Genomic DNA, 19,307 nt, shown 5'->3' with positions numbered 1-19,307 from the left:
AAATTCATGTGCTTTCTCCTACGACGGCTTTATCGTTGATTGGTTTACTTAAAGAGACTGAGATGAAACAATGCTGGAAGCGTTTAATCAGTATAAGATTTGAGCAATACTCTTTTTATCTATACCTTTGTAAAACTCATTAATGAATAATATTCTAATTAATGAATAATATTCATTAATTTGTATAACATTAATGAATAATATTCTAATTAATGAATAATACTCTTTCGAGTTGAATGATAATTTAAAAGCCCATCGTGCACACTTGAAATTTTCCGCGGCAGCGCTTTCTCAGGTTACGGCGATTTGGATCGAACTTGACGCGAGAGAGGGAGAGGAACGTTATCTTTATTGCCTTTATAAAATCGCCAAGCAATGTAATAAAAACCTCCCGCGGGAGGAGGGATATAGAATGAAGGGATTCCGCGCCCGCGCCGCGCGCGCGAACGATGTCACGTCGCCCGCATAACGTCGTACAATTTGCACGCGTTATTACCCGCCGCACATATACATACGCACCGCGGCGCGCACTTCGCGGGGGCCCTCTTGTATCCGCGACGATTATCGGCACACGGACACGGGAACAGATAGCGATAATTGATATTGCGAGCGTGAAACGGCTGCGCGAGTAGATGTTCGGTATCGGGAAATTAGCGGCCGAGGCGTTTACCGAGGCGTCGACCTGGAAGCCAACTTTTTTAATTTCGCCTGCACACAGCGCAGGCAATCAATTGGTTCATCCGAGATCTCTCCTGATTGCCTTCGCTGTGTGTACTTCCGTGTGTATGTATGAGTGAGCGAGTGTGTGTGTGTGTATGTGTGTGCACGTTTGCACGGTGTATCGTATCTCTATCTGCGAAAACATACGGTCGGGGAGTTTCTGATAAGTCGTACGGCTTTTTGCTCCTACATCTTCCTCTCGTTCGGTCGATCGCGAAAAGCATGGAATTCTGCCAATCTTAACGTTAAAGAAATCCCGTCGTCTCGTTTAACAACTACGTGGAGGAAGTATTTACGATAGAGACTCTCTCTCGCCGGCGAGCGCCAAGAATTATTTACAGCGAAATAATAAAGTGGAGCATCTTTCATTCTCCGTTCCACTTTTTTTTTAATTGCAGTATTTGGAACGTAATATTTTTAAATCCCTCTGTCTTTCTCTGTTTTTTTTTTCTAAAAAAAAACAAGGGGAAATAATAGAAAAAAATAAAAAAATAGTTTAGTTTCAAAATAGTTTTTCTTTCGGCTTTCGACTCTCTCTCGCGTGATAGACCGTGTATTTTTATCATCGCATGCGGCAAAAATGCATATACAGACTGCCGGATGTATATAGCGGTTGCGTGCTCACGTATTGCATATATTATATATCCGGATTAAAGGACTCAAATCCGACACAACGCGTTAACCTTTTTCTTCTGTTCGTGACAATCGCCATGGTCGTTCTACAACATGCCGTTATTTTCGAGAGTGCACCGTGCATTGCGTCGAAAATACGACAAGTACTTCAGCGTATTTCTCGAGCTATTTCCACGATCGTATATACATATATGAAATATCGCGAGAATATCGTTTCAAAATATAACACCTTGTTTCCAATATTTAATTCTTCAACGACAATAAATGTACGTACGTATATTATTAATATTTTATAAAGCACTTTAAAATTGTAATAGCGTTTCGAAGTAAAAAAAAAGATATTTCCCCCTGCGCGTAGAAAAATTCGCGCAGATAACGCATTTCACGCTGCAGAGACAAATACAGAATTCAGAAACGTAATTGTCGAGTATGTAGGTACGAACGTCGCTCGGCGCGCGCGGATAATTTATAATTCATAATGACGAATCTGTAATGTCGAAGCCGAATCCGTTGTGTCAATTATGGTGTCGGGTACGGTTACTGCTGATCGTTGCTATACGAGATTAATACTGGGGACGGAAAATTAATTTATATACCTTGCGAAAGGTGATTAAGTGCCGCCGTAATACCGGTATTATTGGAAATTCTCCATGACGGGAATGCATTATACCTATAACTTCTCTCCGGGCTCCCGATCAACATCGCCGGCGTGAAATTACACATATGTGAAATGCGTACGTACAATTCCGCCGGGGGACTCGTCAATTGCATTACCTCAGAAATTCCTCCGCGGCGAAATTAAAGATTAAATATCTGATTCATATTCAATGGGGCGAATTCGCAATATTTCGTCTGTAATTTCACGGCTGCGGATATCGCGCTATTTTATTTCAAGTACGCTGTAAATCTCGGAATTTCATGAAGGCAAAATTGATACGGATAATTGAATAAAATTTATCAATGCACACATACGCACACCTTCCGCTATTAATTTAACTTGAAATTTTCATTTTTACCGGCATTCTCGTTTCACTCGACCCAATCACAATTACATTTCCGATAAAATTGCAGATTTTTCGTTAATATATATATATATATTTTTTTTTTGCGCTTTCCGTGTGTTGTTTACACAGTGATAATCGAGATAATGAGGAAATATCGGGATCGAAACGAGGGAATCGAATGAAACAAAACGCATTTTCGATTTGTGAACTTTTGCGATTTTTTTGGTAGATTTATTTTTTATAATGCACATGTTTCTCGTGAAAAAATTAAATTCCGTGTATGAAATTAGCATTTAGAGTTTCACGTTTCGGTACAAAATTCATTGGGGGGAAGGGGGGGGAAGGTCAGTCGACGGACGACTGTATCTCGGGACACGCTCGGACGACGACGACGTCAACGACGGCGTCGTGCCCGGCGTCCGTCGAGGTCTTTTGATAGATTTTCTCTTATTTATTCTTTTTTTTCTTTATCTCTCGAAAGAGTTGAACGTCTCCTCGATCGGGATTTCGCTTCTTTTTCTCCTGCTCTTCTCTTTCGCTTCTCGTCCACATCACTCTCTCTCTCTCTTTCTCTCACGTTATATATATATATATATATATATATATATATATAAAACTTGAGTGTCGCCTTTATTCGCGTGAAACTCGAATCGGATCTAATTGACTGTCGCGACGTGATACCCCTTTTTATTGCGATTGTTTTTGCCCGGTGGACACGACGCGAATGCACGACGGACCTTTCGAACGAGAAGGATCGCGCGCGATCACGGGCTCCTCCTTCGTTCCCGAAGAATCTCCGGCTCTCCGAATTTTTCGTTCGCCCTCTTAAACCGGCGGCGACTCGAGTCTTCGTCTCCCTCGCGACGACGAGAATCGAAAAGCAAATCGATGACAAATCACGAAATCTTGCAAACGCGGCACCGGCCGTTAAATCCGCAGACACGTTCGCGGAGAAACAATCGCGCGCGCGCGATTGTAACGCTTCGTATGTTAAAAGAATTTCTATACGGAAGGGATGCAACGTTCGCTTTCCGACCGCGAAAGACGTTTAACATACGAAGCACCGGCGGCGACTCATGGGAGGATCTCCCTTCCGCTTTCCCGAACGCGCGGAATTTCCCGTGAATGCTCGGCGCGGCTAATGGACCGCGCGCCGCGACGCGACGCCGCGGATCGAACTTCTCCTCGCCCCGCGAACTTTCCGCGTCGCCCGATCGTAAGCCGTCCTTCAACTTTCTCGCAACGAACACGTACGCGATCGCGATTGACTGACGGCCGCCGTCGAGATGTCTCGATGACGGCGATATAAATCCGAACGACGGAGTACACAAACTGATTTTCTCGGTTACTACACCCCGGATTTTTTTTCTCTCTTTCCCGGTTTTCTTTTTCTTCCGGTTTTTTTTTTAACCGCGTGTGAAGTTTAGCTGCTGGATTCGCTCGTGATTCGTTTTCTTTCGGTTTTGTCCTCACGGCTTTGGTTTCTTTTTTTTTTCGTTTTAACTCTGATATTCACTGTTAACACATGCATTGTTCTTTTTTTGCAGTTACAATCGCACGCCCGCTTCGGCGCGCCGCTTGAAATTTTTGCTTGTTCCGCGCCTCTCTCTCTCTCTCTCCCTCGCTCTCTCCTTCTCCTCTCTTTCTCTTCCGCCGTCTCGAGAGGCCGTCTCTCTTGGATTTCTTTTTTTCTTTTTTTTATATTTCTTTCTACCGTGTTTTTTTCGTGGGAACACGCGGTTACGTTAGACAACGGAGGGTGATTACGTTAAACAACGCGGCCCGAAGAGTCGCCACGGGCTTTTGTCCCAACGGACGCGGATTGCGGTGTAATAGAAAAGCGGAAAACGCGCGGGGTGACGCGCCGATCGATAGCATCTCGTGTCCGCTGGGTTCTTCTCTCTTACAAAGTCGAATGACGGAGAAAAAAAGGGGGGGGGGAAAAATCACGGCGACGACTTCGGTATCGGCGATCGGCGTTCGATCGCTTATTTCACTTTCATTTCGTTATTCGATTGTAAAAGTTGCTGCAAATATATACCTAATATAATATTATATATAAACGCGCGCGCGTCCGCCGTAACGTAACCGCGTGTTTTATCTCTCTCCACTTGGCACCACACTCACGCACACACTCTCTCTTTCTCTCCTTTCTTACTCTTCTTCTTATTATTCCCTTAAATCGCTAACCCTGACCAAATCGGATGTTTGGTATACCTCGGAAGGTACTCAGAACCTCTCGATCTCTTCAGATATTTCGTTTTTACACAAACAAAAAGATATTATGCAATTTTACGAAGACTCGACACACTCGGGTTTTTTTTTTCTCGTGGCGTGGTTCAAACGCTACGTTCACAAACGGGACGTGGTAGGACAGTGAGACACAATTAAAGACGATCATCGTGGGTGATATATATGTTATACGGTAATATCTTGGGCGGAATCCTCCCTGGTCGGTACCCGGACAGAGGGTACAGACTACCGCGTGTGTCAGTGGTGGCAAGTTGGGAACAAACTGTATTCGCGAGGCGACGATTTTGAATATGCATATCAGAGTAGCGACGCCCACGTAGCGCGTGCATAAAATCCTCCACGCCCCGCGTACGTCCCTCTCGCGAGATGAAACGCGAATATGCGTTTCCGTTACGTATTTCGCGACTATACGCGCCGGGTGCACGATTTGCACGCGCGCGTGTTATCTGAAATCGCGCTTCATTCGCGAATACATTTTGCGCATCACTGGTTGACGAGCACAGAATACACGACGACGGAAACAATGAACACCATGGGTAAACGCTACACCCAAACGACACGAAGACATGTGAAAGATTAGGATGTCTTTCTCTCTTTTTTCTTTAATGGATCTTCGTGATGTTGTGTCGATCTCTCGTTTGTGTCGCCTGGATATAGACGGAAAATCAAAAATCAATAAAGTTTGGCCAAATAAGTTTTAAAAAAAGAAATACTTCAATTTTCTTTTTCATTTTTTTTTTAAAGAAAGTAGACATATATTTTATTTTATTATCCGTCGACGATACTACAAACTAAAATTTTAAAAATTAGTTTCATGCAAAATTATATAAAGTTTGTTTTCTCTCTCTCTCTCTCTCTCTCACACACACTTTTCTTCGCGTTTTCCCTTTCTTCGTACTCTCATGACAGTCTACGGGGAATCGTATTGTCAGTCGAGCCGATGTATGTGATACGCCCGGCTCTTGTTCCGCAAAGTCAAATCGAGTCGATTGCCGCATGCGAGCGGGTCAGTGATTTAATATATTAAAAAAAAAAACGATCTGCCCGGTGCATGTTCGACCGACGTCAATTCCAGAAACGACCGGACGATTTACTCACGCGCGGAAGTCTGTGAGGTTTCACGAGGTGGAGCCGTCCTCTCTCTGCTTTGCGGCCGACCCGAAGTACCTTTAGGCCCGATAACACGAATGATAGGATACAAGTATATACGCATTGTCGTCGTCGTCGACAAGAACAAAAAAAGAAAACGAACGGGACCACAAGTTTCAAGTGTGCCTCCGCGCGCCGCTCGCAGCCCGGGAAGACTCGCGACGTGACACCTCACGAGTTTTCGCGCCCAAATTCCACGACTAATCAATAATGCATAAAGTCAAAACAATAATCGCTAATTAATAATATACCGCCGGAGACCCACCAGGGGCCAATATTAACAATTGTAAAAATATGGCCAAGATAAATGCTATTACAATAATCGTTTATGCTTGTGATCGCCTGTAAAGTATAAATAAGAAAAAATTGGTTGTCACACGGCTGCATTGTCATCCGACAAGAGTATCAAAATTCTACTGCATTTATTCAATGCTCGTTGATCATCGCAATCACAATTGCAATTAACAGTATAATTTCGAAACACTCAAGGATAATGGCTGTGGCCAACGGCGACTCCAATTTTTTTCTTACTAAAAGAGTGAAAGCAATACGGTAAGCTCATTAATTTCGAAATATAAGCCGAAAATGAACGATTGACTTCGAGACAGGCAAATTCATTCGAGTTGGGACTCGTTTATTATTATCAACAATATCCACGTATCGGTTTCTCACTACTCCTTTTGATGATGGTAAAGTCGCCAAAAGTGAAGTTCGCGGAAATGTAGCAATAAACTCAAATATCGTATATATGAAACGATTTTATAATGCGCCTTACCGGAGAAAAATTAGAAGTAATGTACGAAACAAGAAATACACAAAAAACAAAAACAAAATATATATATATATAGATATTTATCTCTTGCCGCGCTCGAATTCATCCGTACTCCGTAATTGCTTTACCCTTCTGTCCAAATTCCCGTAGGGAGAAGCATGCGGCCATCCCTAACGAGTCCTTTCAGCGAAACAACTTAAGTCGAGAGCCTAGATATATCAGGGATGGAACTATGTTATCTCGCTAAGAAAAAAAAGAACTCATCAAGCACAGCTGAACGCTTCTCAATTTTCATACGTATCTTAATTTTAATTTGCTTTCGTGGAGAGAGTGTGGAGTAGTGTTTGTTGATTTCTTTTTTTTGTTAATTTTTTTTCTTTTTTTTGGATTTTTTTTGCAATTATAGCTGTTGTCGATGCTGCAGTGTATAACGGGTGTTGGTGTTATATGTTAAAAAGGAGTGTCCTGCGGTAATAGCGCGTTACTCTGTCTCGGTTAGGCGGTGCTTTCGGTGGTGGTGTTCTGCACCGGCTGGCTCTCCTGCAAACACACATATTTGTCGATACATTATTCGTTGCGTTGAAAGTAGCAAAAGGCGATACATCACGAGAATGGTAATTGGTATGCAACGCGTAGTTAAAATATCTCTTTACTATAATCGTCTATACATTTTCTTTTCAAGAATATCGTGTATGAAAGCTATGTGTAGAAAATGCAATTCCTTCTAGAGAAACGAGAAACGAAAGGAGGAAACATTAGTAACGGAGAGAGCAAGAAAATAAATCGGAAGATCTGCTTCTCGTCGATCACACCTAATGTCGGAAGTGAGCGAAAAAACTGCGGCAACCGAGACGAGCTTCTGCGAGATCGAACATAGGAAATATAAAAAAAAATAAAAAAAAACAAAGCGACGTTACCTGTGGAGCAGGGGCAGCGGCAGGTGCATCCGAATCTTTAGGTGCATCAGACTTCTGCTCCGACTGAAAAGAGTACAAAGAGACACGTGCAAACAGTGTGTGCTAAGCGCTACCGCTCTGTATTTTGTCGACAGATCGCGCATTCGCAGTCTCCTAATCGAAAGACCTTTCTCTCGTTCGTTTCAAAAAAATTGCAAAATCCCACGTCTTGCGATACTCCGCTACGTCGGAGTTAAATACGTGTTTCTTAAAAAAAAAAAAAAAAGTCGAGCTGATCAACTCCGTAAAATAGAAGAATAAAAGAGAACAAAATTATAAATTATAATTGTATGTTGTAGTACAAAACAAAAGTATAGAAAGCGAAATTGATCAGCTTGGCTTCGGAGCTACAAGCTCATAATTTCTGATTACAGTTCGCATCTAAGGTGTACGATCGAATGTATGTACGCGAAAGAGAGTAAATGTTGACGAGTGCAATCTGTTGATGAAGAAATAGGTATTTACAGAATGTAATGTAAGTGAAACCAGTGATTAACAATATATTGCGACAATGTAAATTCTTAAGCGTTCTTTTTATAATGCTGATTGTGTATAGACATTCACTGCGGTCTTCGTTAAATTACATTTGCATATATGTAAAAGTAATAGTATTCGTAAGCGAGATTTGTAAGATTGTCGTCCGTTTCTTGTCGTCAGTAAGAGGTATCTAAGATAATGCGAAAGTTACCTTATACCTTCACTAAGAAAGAGATCAACAATAGAATCAACAGTACCTTTGTGGATTTATCGCAGGACACGGGAGGGATATCGGTGACCGGTGTTCGTAGAGGGATGACGGGAGAGGAGGCGGGATTGGAGGATTTGCGTTTTGTCGCCGCAGATGGCAAATTCTCTACCGTGTTCGTCTGTTGGCTCGACGTCGCACGAGGTCGTCGTACTAATCGTCGTCTGTAACGTGGTCGTGGATTTCTCTGCGAATTACCGAGTTGCGCACTCTCGCCAACAGCCTCGTCATCGGTCGCCTAATTTCGTTTTTTTTTTTTTACAATATACCTTATTTCGGTATGCGGGTGCTTTGCCGATTGTAGAAAATTTCGTTAGGATGCTCGTATAAAATACTTTATTGTTTTACAAAATAATAAAAAAAAAAAAATTGTTCACAAACAGAACAGAACGCATACTCCGTGCGCGGACAATGCATCAGTATAAGAAATTATAGAAACTTGTTGAAAATATGAGTATAATATTTCTATGGAAATGCATCTAACAATATTTTTATAAAGCCTAAATACTACTCAGTTTCCTTTTTTTTTATTGTTATATTCACTACCGTGCAAATTTAAACAGCTAGTTCAGACTTGATACACGATTTATCATTTGCAAGAATGCAAAATTCAAATAAACGTTTACAATGTGCGAAGTCCATTGATTATTATGAAATAATGCAATAATATTGTCAGAACGAAATAATAAAGGGACAATGTACACCATTTAGGTGAAAGCAACCGAGGTGAATTTTGTGGTGAATAGTGTTTGATGTAACAGAAATTAATGTACAGTAGAACAAAACTGTTTTAAACCGGTAATACAAGATGTATTTCATCTACAGTTCCGAGGTCGCGTGTTTCAAAATGCCTTTAACCGACAAAGGAAAAACGTTTAACGACAAAAGTAAAAACTCAAATACAAGAACACGACATTTTCAAAATTAAAATACTTTTCTAGTATAATTTTGAATTAATTGTCAAGTCGTTCCTATTTCAAATTAATATTATAATTGTGGTATAAGTGATTCAGATTGAAATATTTCACTCTAATTAATGTTACAATTTTACAATTGTATCACGTTTAAAGAGATACGCTCTGTCTACCATTCGTTTAACTTTCAATTGTTTGTGTCCTTTTGGATATTAACAAATAATTTATTAATTCAATGATTTAGAAGAAGGAAAGATCGGCGATAATGCAAACGCCGAAGGAGAGTCGGCCAACAACAACAAAAAAAAAGCTGTGAAGAACATGTCATTATCAGTAATTACTTGTAATAATTACATATTTTTTATAACTCTTGCTGTTGTGATTGGCCGTCTCCTTCAACGTTTGCATTATTGCCGACCTTTCCTTTTCCTAAATTATCGAAATAGACAAATAATTCTCAATATCCAAAAGGACAAATACTTGTAACAATTACATATCCTTTATAATTCTTGTTTCTGAGAAATATTTCAAGCATTTTCTAAACATGATACACAATTTAATAAAGCACGTATTAAAATGCATAATCACTCGGAACTCTGGATGAAACAACGCGTGTGAGATTCAGGTAACATGCTAATTCGCAATTAATGTTCTATACTTTTAATCTACTAATCGCCATAAATTAAGAAACGCTAGCTTGGCTTAGGGTTAGGTTCTAACCCTTACCTGGCCATCCTGGCTGCGAGGACGTCGTGGCGGACCACCACCTCTTCCCCCGCGGAAATTGCGGCGGAAGTAACGTCGTGATGGACCACCGCGTCCACGACCACCACCGCGCGGCGGAGCGCCACCCTCGCCGCCGGTTCCTTCCCCTTGCTCACCACCTTCGCCAGCATCTCCCTGCTGCTGCGATGGGTTGGGCCCGGAACGCCGTCCTCCACGGTAATAACCGTCATAATGGCGACGCAGCCTATAGCGACGCTGTTGCTGCTGGGGCTGGCCGCCACCCTCGGCATTTGTATCATCGCCGACTTTGCCTTCGCCTAAATTAACAGATAAATCACTCTCAATATTCGAAAGGACAACAAACACATGAGAATAGTATAGTTTAAACGAATGGTAGACAGCGCACCTTGCTCGTAACCCTCCTGGCCGTCGCGTGATCTACGATTCTGCGGCCGTCCGTTGCCGCGTCTCGGATACACCCAGTGGATGCCACGATATCCGCGACGTTTGTCCGCAGCGTAGGGCGAGCCTTTTACCGCTTCACCCGCTGGACCAGTAACATTGGCGGCCTCGTGACCCTTCTCACCGATAACGACATCAAACTCGACGACCTCGCCATCTCCCACGCTACGTACGGCCTTTCTCGGATTGTTCTTGACGATGGCCGACTGTAATTACACACAAAGTCGACATATATAGTATTTAAAAATATTATTTTACATTACTTTATAGTGCTTAAAAATATTGTCTGTGTGCTATTAATCATGAGACACTCACTTGATGAACGAACACATCTTCCTTGGTATCGTTTCTGTAACAGACAGGATGAACAATTGTGTTAAAAGCAGTCGATATGCATATTTTTACAATAAGTTTTTAAGTTAAGGTTAAAATTCCCTCGAAATTTATATTTAAAAAAATCTATATATCCATAATTATTTTCCTATAACTTCGTTAACATTAATTTCATGATAGCAGTCGATTGTAATATTTATTATACGAAACAACCCTGAATGTTAATTTCAAAACCATCACAATTCATATTTTCGTAAAAGAAAAATTTGCGTTGAGTCGGTATTAATAAATAAGGAAATATAATAATCGCATCCACCTGCCCACAATGCGCGCGGCAGAAATTCGGCTTAATCGGATCAGTAGTAGAGATCCGCGTAATTTACATTCTCTACAAAGTTGCGGCATGTACACGATACACGCGTCGCGCGTAACGATATGTATGTATATACATCTGTCCTACGCATGAATTCGCGAATGCACAGACGTAATCGGAATCCATGAAGCTGCGGAGCAAAGCACGGAGTAGAGAGGTCGTTGAACTCCGCGGTGCACACATACACACACGTACACGTATGTACACGGTCAGGAGAGAAATACAACACGTACACAAACGCCAGCTGTCACAGCTAGACAGCGATTCCCCCTCGCGCGTAGTTAACAAAAGATGAATCAGGTACGAAAATCAAATCAAGTTTTCAGAGGCTGAATTACCGGCCTTAATATCTATCTAATTATGAATAGCTATTAATATATTAATATATTCATTCATAATTCATTATTCATAATTTCGTTTAATTATTTTTTAAGAAAAGCAAAAGTTAACATGTTTTCATGCATTGCGAAAAAACTTTTTTTTATCTTTTCAATTCACCGCTATACTGAATATTCGCCGTTCTTCTATTCGTCAACTTTAATATCAGCCATGAAAACAGAAATCTATATTGTAGCGAAATTTCACTGTTTGCCTCAGAACATGGATCGATGCCGAATAATTAATGGGTACGATCCAATGGGTATCGAAGCGGAACGTTGCTCTCCCATTGTGGTATAATCGAGTTCGCCGAATTCGGGACGAACACGACGAATGAACAATGGGGCTCAGTATTCTCGGTAGAGACTATTAGATTCCAACAAAACGTATGATTTCGGGAGCAGATTTCCCGGCGATATTCTATTCATTTAATAATTTTGCCAATTTGCCAGAGAGAAATTTGTCCCGGAAGTATCTCAGAATAATTCTGAGCAAGTTTGAAACAGATTCTCGATTCTATATTCTCTGATTGTTAATAAACCACCACTATAAAGCAAATTTCTCTCGCATTTAAAATTACAAAATTTTCAATATTCGCAGTTTGTTGTCATTTTAATAAATTTATGACATGTGTGTACCGAAAAGTAAGTTACGCGTAATAAGCTCGTGAACGAGCAACAGATACGAGACGTAGAGTTGAAATCTCTTTCTTCCAAAAATAGAAATTTTCGTTTTAGACGAGATGTACGGTGTATTATCTTTCATATTATGTACTATCTTTTATATATACTCATAGCGCGAGACGCCTCTCAAAGAGATAAGATACCGATATTAAAACAAGAAATACAACTATGTATTATATTTTTACATTTCTCGAGACAGGTACTCGAGACTAGTCGAAAAGTAGAATATCTGTATAAGTGACACGCGACAATTTACTTGCTGGTTTGGAACGATTCGAGGAAAGTGCTCTATATCTGCCAAACAGCTGTATCGTAACGGCCGTTTCTAATGTTTTGCGACACGTCGGGCGTCAGTGAAAGTGCATTCGAGATCTTTCGAGAGAGCAGGTAAATGTTCGAGAGTCTAAGACCGATCGTGTGAAACTGTCTTCCATACTCCCCCCCTCCCTCCTTCGCGTGTATGAGGAAAAACACGAAGACGAGCGAGAAGTCACACGCGTATAAAAACTTCTCCGAAATCCGGCTCAGTTTTTATCCGTGAAAGCGCGCGCGCTCCAAGAAAATCTGCCCCGTCCAGTCGTGCGAAAGTTCCGCGCCGTAAAGCACCGGCAAAAGCATCACTGCGCGCGCGCGCGAAAATTTCCTTGGCGATCCGCCAGATAAATAGAGAGACCTCGAAATAGCGAGGGACCGGCTCTACGTTCCTATACGGTCCGTCCACGTGCCGAATGAAGCGTCTATTTTCCGTGCCGGCGTAATGCCAGGTCGAGGTTGCAGGTCGAACCTGCGGCGGAGACGGCGATTTTCCTAATATTAGAGACCACCGTTTCCCCCGTGCGCTAAAATCAGTTATCAATTAGCGTCCCTCGCGTTCCAAATCTTACGTCCTCAGACTGCAAATAGCGTGAGATCAGTCCAGAAATTTAGGCACGTTCTATTACGCCGGTCAGCCCGTCACGATCAGTTTCCGAATCGAATGAGAGGGGAATTAAAAGAGTAGAGCGAGGACAAGTTGTCGATGATAACGAAACATGTGTCCTTAATTAAAAAAAAAAAATAAGTATGTCAGTACATAAGTATATCAGTACATTAAAATAAATGTTAAAAATCTATAAAAGTTTTATTAACTTTCCTTGAAGATTTCTCAAAAGAACACGAAATTACAAAATGATATTTTATTTACCTCGAGATTTTTCAAAAGAGAACGTTTGAAACAAAGAAATCCTGGTCGAATACGACTGCGGATTATCGTTACGGACTCGACAAACAACTCTGCCAGGATTAACGCGAGAAACTGAAATTTTCACGCGGAACAGTCGCTTGCGTCAGTCGGTTAATATTCTTCTTGAATAATTTAACGCGCAACGACGACGGAAGTCGCAAAATTTATTCGGTAAACGCGCGATACAAACGGAAGATGAGCCAACATAATTTTAAACCGCAGTTCGGGGCAAGAGAGTAAGCGACGAAAAAAAGATAGACATTTCGCGACGTGCTCGCGGGGAGGGGAAGGCCATTCTTCTTTCATGGGAGATGCAACAGTTATAATATACACGACGTCGCTTTTAATATTCGCGCGGTTGCAGCGCGAAATGGACGTTTAAATTAATACTGTATGAGTAACCCTTACGCCCACACATACACAGCATATACACACGCGCGCGCGCATGTATGTATCTTCTCTTCTATCTAGTAATACGTAAACGGGCGAACGTCGCAAATGATGAAAAAAAAGATACAGAGAAGCGCGAGGCAGTTGCAAAATAATGATTACTGACCTATTAATGAAACCGTAGCCACTCTTGACATTGAACCATTTCACAGTTCCGGTCACTTTGTTAGCTGAAATAAAAAAAAGTTTCATGATATATGCGATACAATGTGTTGCATGCAGTCATTATAAGTTCAGAACGAAATTCAGGGGGATGATCAACTCATAATTTTCGTTAGGTGATTTAAAACGTTGTGGTATGATTTGAAAAAATAAAAATAAAAGTAATTAATATGAGAAACTATCCAGAATATTCGAGTCGCGTGCGTGAATAATGAGTCGGGGGAAAAAATGCTGCCTGTACTTATTGTTATTATTAAATTGTGAAAGCGACCTTGAAGAGGGAAGTAACGTGCTTAACCGCAGGTACATATCACGTGTTTACGAACACGTAAGCGTGCTCGAAGACGAAATATAACGGATACAGTTTTTCTGTACGTCATGAATAATATTTCTAGGAATAATGCGTTAGAAGTCCGAGAAAATCGAGTAAAAATCGACAATGCGAAAAACAATGCGTTCGAAGACGAACGATGATCTATTTAGTGATTAATGTCCATTTCTACTAACACTTAAATTAACTTTATCTTGATTAAATTTATTCTTTACCTTTTTCAAATTCTTAGAACTAGAAAAAGATAATAAAGTTGAACCGAGATAAAAAGATTAAGCTATATCGGTAGGAACGGGTGTGAAATCTAATGTTCTCAGTCTTTAAAAAAAATGTAACACGGAATTTAAGGAGATATAAAATCGTCCGGAGGGAGCCACGGAATCTCCAAATTTCGTTAAAAGATGTGAATTCCGTTGGAAAATAGCATATGTTACTACATACATGTACACCGTCCCGCGATTTTGCGTTTCGAACGAAAATATGATAACACTATCTTTCACAACAGTTACACGCGACCTTGTCGCACAGTGTAACCCAAACAAAGGTCGAAATTAGTGTATCAGCAACGATCCGCGATCGATGAAATTCCTCGCACTCAGAAAATCTGAGTAATATTTCCCCGAATAACGATCAGGCAGGTGAATCGTGTTCGCGGAATTTTAACATTAAAGCCACCACCTTCCTATCTCAACGATCTTAAGATATACGAGCACTATTTAAAACTCAATTACGTGTAATGACTTGATTAGGCATTAACGAGGGCACGAACACATTTCTAAACTTTATGAATTTTAATGAGGTATAAATTGATACGTACAGAGATTAACAGCATAATTCTATTATAGCTATACTTCTGTACATTTATTAGTTTCTGGATATTATTTCGACGAATAAATTTAACTCATAAAATTCCCGGAATGATCGAGAACTCCAGAATGAACATACTCTTCGAATTTTCTCGATCGTTCTCGATCAAATTTGATCGTCAACAATTTCAGGAAAATCGAAAAAAGTGCAACTGTATCTTCTATAAATCTTATGAATTTTAATAAGACGTGTACGTGTAGATTAATAATATTACGATTTTCGAGAAATTTCTGTAGTAGACATTTCTGAAGATCAATTTAATTCTAATTTGACCTTTAACGATTTCTCGCCTCAGAAAAAAAGAAGACGCAATATATAAGTAAATACGTTCAATTAAATCTCATTATGAATTTTGATAAGACGTATACATGTAAGTTAATGGTACAAAGAGATTTTAAAGATTTTAAAGAGATTTGTAGAAACTGAATATTTCTGGAAATAAACTAAAGATTTAAATTTGATCTTTAACGATCTTTCCCGTTCCAGAAAGGACAAAGAATATTCTAATATATTATAATGGACATGTTCTACCGAGTCTCAGAATTTCGATGTTTCTGTAAAAGAGATTGTTCTACATAGATTTCAACATATTTCGGGTTCCCGTGTATTTTCGAAATAACGCGAGCGTCTTCACGTGGCGGAAGTGTGAGATCGATCGATCTATAGCCAGCTTCGGAGGCGCGAGCGTATAGCGTACGTTTTCGCCGCGGCGAAGCACGCTCCGAGGAGCACGCGGCGACGCGCTTACGTAACGAAAACGTGGAGCGCGCGCGGGCAAAGATATTTTGGATCGCGACGTAAGAGATCGCTCCGGTGCGGAGGGAAACGCTCGATATCGCCGGAGGATCTCGGTGAATGTAACGTTCTGGAAAATTCTCCTTCGCGTCGATTTTCGCCGCTTTCCATTTGCCGTCGATTTTCAGGTTATGCGACATGATGCGATGCGATGCGACGCGACGCGACGCGGGAACGAGCGACGCGGCGTCGGCGAAAAATCGATGGCCGAGGCAAGAGAACGGAGTTTCCGCCAAGGAGCCGCGGCCGCCGAGGAAAAATCCCGTCCGCGAGGAGAGAGCATCAGCTGATGAAAAATGGAGGCCGAGCGGGCGCCGTATCGCCTCGCAGCCGCTAACGCCGTGCCCGGCGATGCCCGGCGCGCTCCACGATGCCCGGATCCCGCGAGGATGCTCCGCGCGATTTCCGTGGACGCCGGGCCACATGGCTCGGCGGGCCGCCGCGCAACGCCACCGTGGACGCCATTACGGGCGGACGAACGCGCGGCGACGGAAGAGACGGCCGTGGTCGCCGCCGCCGCCGCCGCTACCGCGCGGTCGACGAGCCTCTTTCCGTCGCGGCGTAGATCGGAGACGCGGAGAAAGAAACGCCGCGCGGCGCGGAAATAATCGGCGGATCGCCACTCACCGATGACCATCTTCTGCTGGACAGCCTTGGGTTGTTCGGGCTGTTTATCCGTCTCACCCATGGTGGTAAGGTGGTGCAGAGACGAGCAAACCAGGATGGTACCTTCTGCCTCACTATGATGTTAACTCCTTTCTGCTGATGTTAGCAATGGACGTGCATCCAGGCGACCGGACAAACACCATGCCTCGGCTCGTGTAACGCGCCCGCTGATTCGCCGACCCCCGTCGGTCGGCCGCCGCGCCGCCAATCGTGCGCGCCAATCGCTCACGAAGACGCACGATCGGCGCCGGAAATCCCGGCGCATGCGCGCACCGCCGATAGAGGCATATAGCCACGCCATCGTACCTCCGAGGGCTTTGAGAGAGATTTCGAATTCAACGAACCTCAAATATCTATTACAACATTCTCTCTAAAATTATGCTTTGTCATAAACGACAAAAGACAGGATGCAATAAATTTTTCACAAAGACCATACAATAGCAGAGGTCACGAGGGAGGGAGAGGACCTTGTCCTTGCCGAAAGAAATATTTAAATTTTTTCGAAAGAAAAGAATAAACAGGAATTTTTAAAGTTTTAAGTCATATTCTTTTATAACTTTCTAGAAAATAGAAATCTATAAAAATAGAAATGAAAAAAAAAGAAAGAGCTTTAGGGGAACCGGGGAAAGAGAGAGAGAGAGAGAGAGAGAGATTCGAAATACTCAAACCGCAAATAAACGTACACAACGAAAAATAAGAACGTTTGTCAACACGCGGAACAAACAAAAAATTTAGATTCGGGATAAACGTACACGAACCTCTGGTATCTTTCGGCGTTACGGAAGAAACTTTAGCAACAATAATTTTAATAACGATTTAAAAAAAAAACTTTAAACGCTCGTTTATTGTAATGTACATTACGCAATATGAGAAAATGTTCTCTTTATGTGAGATATAATTGTCAGTAATATATTACAGTACTTGCTTGAACGTTGAAAACTTTTATCAACGCGTTAATGAGACAATAATACTTTAATACTAAACGCATTCAGATCCTCTCTCTCTCTCTCTCACTCTGTACAATTTTTAAAGACAATAACGTCTTTTAATTAACACACATGAGGTTTCAGATTTATAATACATTTCTTAACGTCCTAGATATATAAAGGAAGAAGAGTACAAACTGTATTCAATCCCGTAACAATTATACGCACGTGTGTAGCGAGCGACGCGCACTTGTTGCCTAATGTTGACTAATGCACATGACTAATATTAACACGTCTACATTGTAGGAAAAGAAGCGATGACGAGATACAATCAGTTGATCGGATAAGAAGATCGCCCACGAACGCGAAGGATACGCCACACGAACAGGAAACTCGCACGCTGAACAACGTATTTGTATCCGTTATCGAGCCGGCAGTCATAAATAATGGATACATTATTAATTCGAGCGAATTTTCCAGAAAATTCCTTCCACTTTACAGGACGCATATCTTGACACACACTCAATTTCTATACCTCTCGAACTTTGAACATTATTACGAAAATGCGCAAATTTATGATAATTTATGAATTATCATAAATTTCATCGCATTCAAATGCGTGAACATTTTTTTTTTGAAGTTTCACGCATGAGAATAATGCGATGAGAAGGGAACTCGTGTCGCTTATAATAAATGCATCTTCATTTACTTGAAATGAATCACAACTTGCATTGATCGTGGAGACACCGTAATCGCATCACTCGCTCTTCCCCTCCTCCCCCCTTCCGAGGGCGCGTTCAGATTCTCATCCGAATGCTCCAGGTATCACGTTATCTCTGTTTAACTTTCAATGAATAATAAGGATAATATGATACCTGGGTGGCACTTGAGTGGGAATCCGAACGCGCCCCTGAAATGTGAAATTTTCTGGAAAACAAGAAATATGTAGCATACGTTCGGAAACAAACGCGAGACGAAAATGATGGTTCGCAGAGAAAATAACGAGAGCAACGAATTAATACGTCGATCGCACATGTATATCAAGAAAGAAATATGCAGTCTCTGCATTGTCGATGGGTTTTAAAACGGATAATACAATCGTGTAAAGACGCGCATATGACACTCTCTCAATTTAATCATTTAAAACATCATTTTACGTTATTTATCATATATGTACGTTAGTTACAAATATACAGGTAGACAAGCTCGCACTTTATTGGATTTCTGAATCGGATTACGCGTTGCATTTTGTTGCGCAACAATGAGACTCCGCGGGCGAGCAGCCGTTACGTTTATATAAAGTTGCGTCAAGTTTCGAAGTGTGAAATCTTCTGCAAGATTTATGCCGTTTCTTCCGAGCGGGTACAACGGATTAAGGACATGAATAGACTGCTGTGTATACAAGACTCATCTAACACTCGACCGTCTGTAATACGTTTATCATTTTTGATATCAAAAAATATGTAACGAAAAAATCGGATTCGAAAGGACAAGTATTTCGGATAGAAAAAAATTTTTTGTTCTTTGTCATTGTTTTCGTTTTCAGAGATTATTGACCTCCTTTCTTTTCCAGCAAATAATGATTTAAAACTGATTTTTTTTTCTGATTTGAAATAGACTAATTAGTTTTCTACAGAAATATTTATATAAAAATTATTGTTACATAAGTTTTTAAATATAATTTTTATATAAAAATATAATCGCTGCGCATTTTTATGAAATTTTTGTAATCATTTCGCATATGCCTATAGAATGTATATTAAAATCAATTTAAAAGTGCAAATTTA

The 19,307-nt window shown here is 41.2% G+C and overlaps 1 protein-coding gene across 3 annotated transcripts; it reads right to left on the bottom strand.

Moving 5' to 3' along the window:
* Window positions 1–5,665: 5,665 nt before the first annotated feature.
* On the bottom strand, window positions 5,666–16,761 carry LOC105448263 (Y-box factor homolog). Of its 3 annotated transcripts, XM_011686754.1 has the most exons (8): window positions 16,556–16,761; window positions 13,880–13,943; window positions 10,650–10,683; window positions 10,279–10,540; window positions 9,873–10,189; window positions 8,222–8,470; window positions 7,449–7,511; window positions 5,666–7,071 (listed from the first exon to the last, which is right to left on the bottom strand). In XM_011686754.1, the coding sequence occupies exons 1-8, from the start codon at window positions 16,614–16,616 to the stop codon at window positions 7,027–7,029; spliced, it is 1,095 nt and encodes a 364-aa protein (XP_011685056.1). In that variant the 5' UTR covers window positions 16,617–16,761; the 3' UTR covers window positions 5,666–7,026. The 3 variants fall into 3 exon arrangements, with proteins under 3 accessions (XP_011685056.1, XP_011685057.1, XP_011685058.1); XM_011686755.1 differs by lacking the exon at window positions 7,449–7,511; XM_011686756.1 differs by lacking the exon at window positions 8,222–8,470 and having other exon boundaries at window positions 16,556–16,758.
* Window positions 16,762–19,307: the final 2,546 nt, after the last annotated feature.

Source organism: Wasmannia auropunctata, unplaced genomic scaffold, assembly GCF_000956235.1.
Source record: "Wasmannia auropunctata unplaced genomic scaffold, wasmannia.A_1.0 LD336088.1, whole genome shotgun sequence".
Taxonomy (NCBI): Eukaryota; Metazoa; Arthropoda; class Insecta; order Hymenoptera; family Formicidae; genus Wasmannia; species Wasmannia auropunctata.
This window is presented reverse-complemented; position numbering and strand designations above follow the sequence as displayed.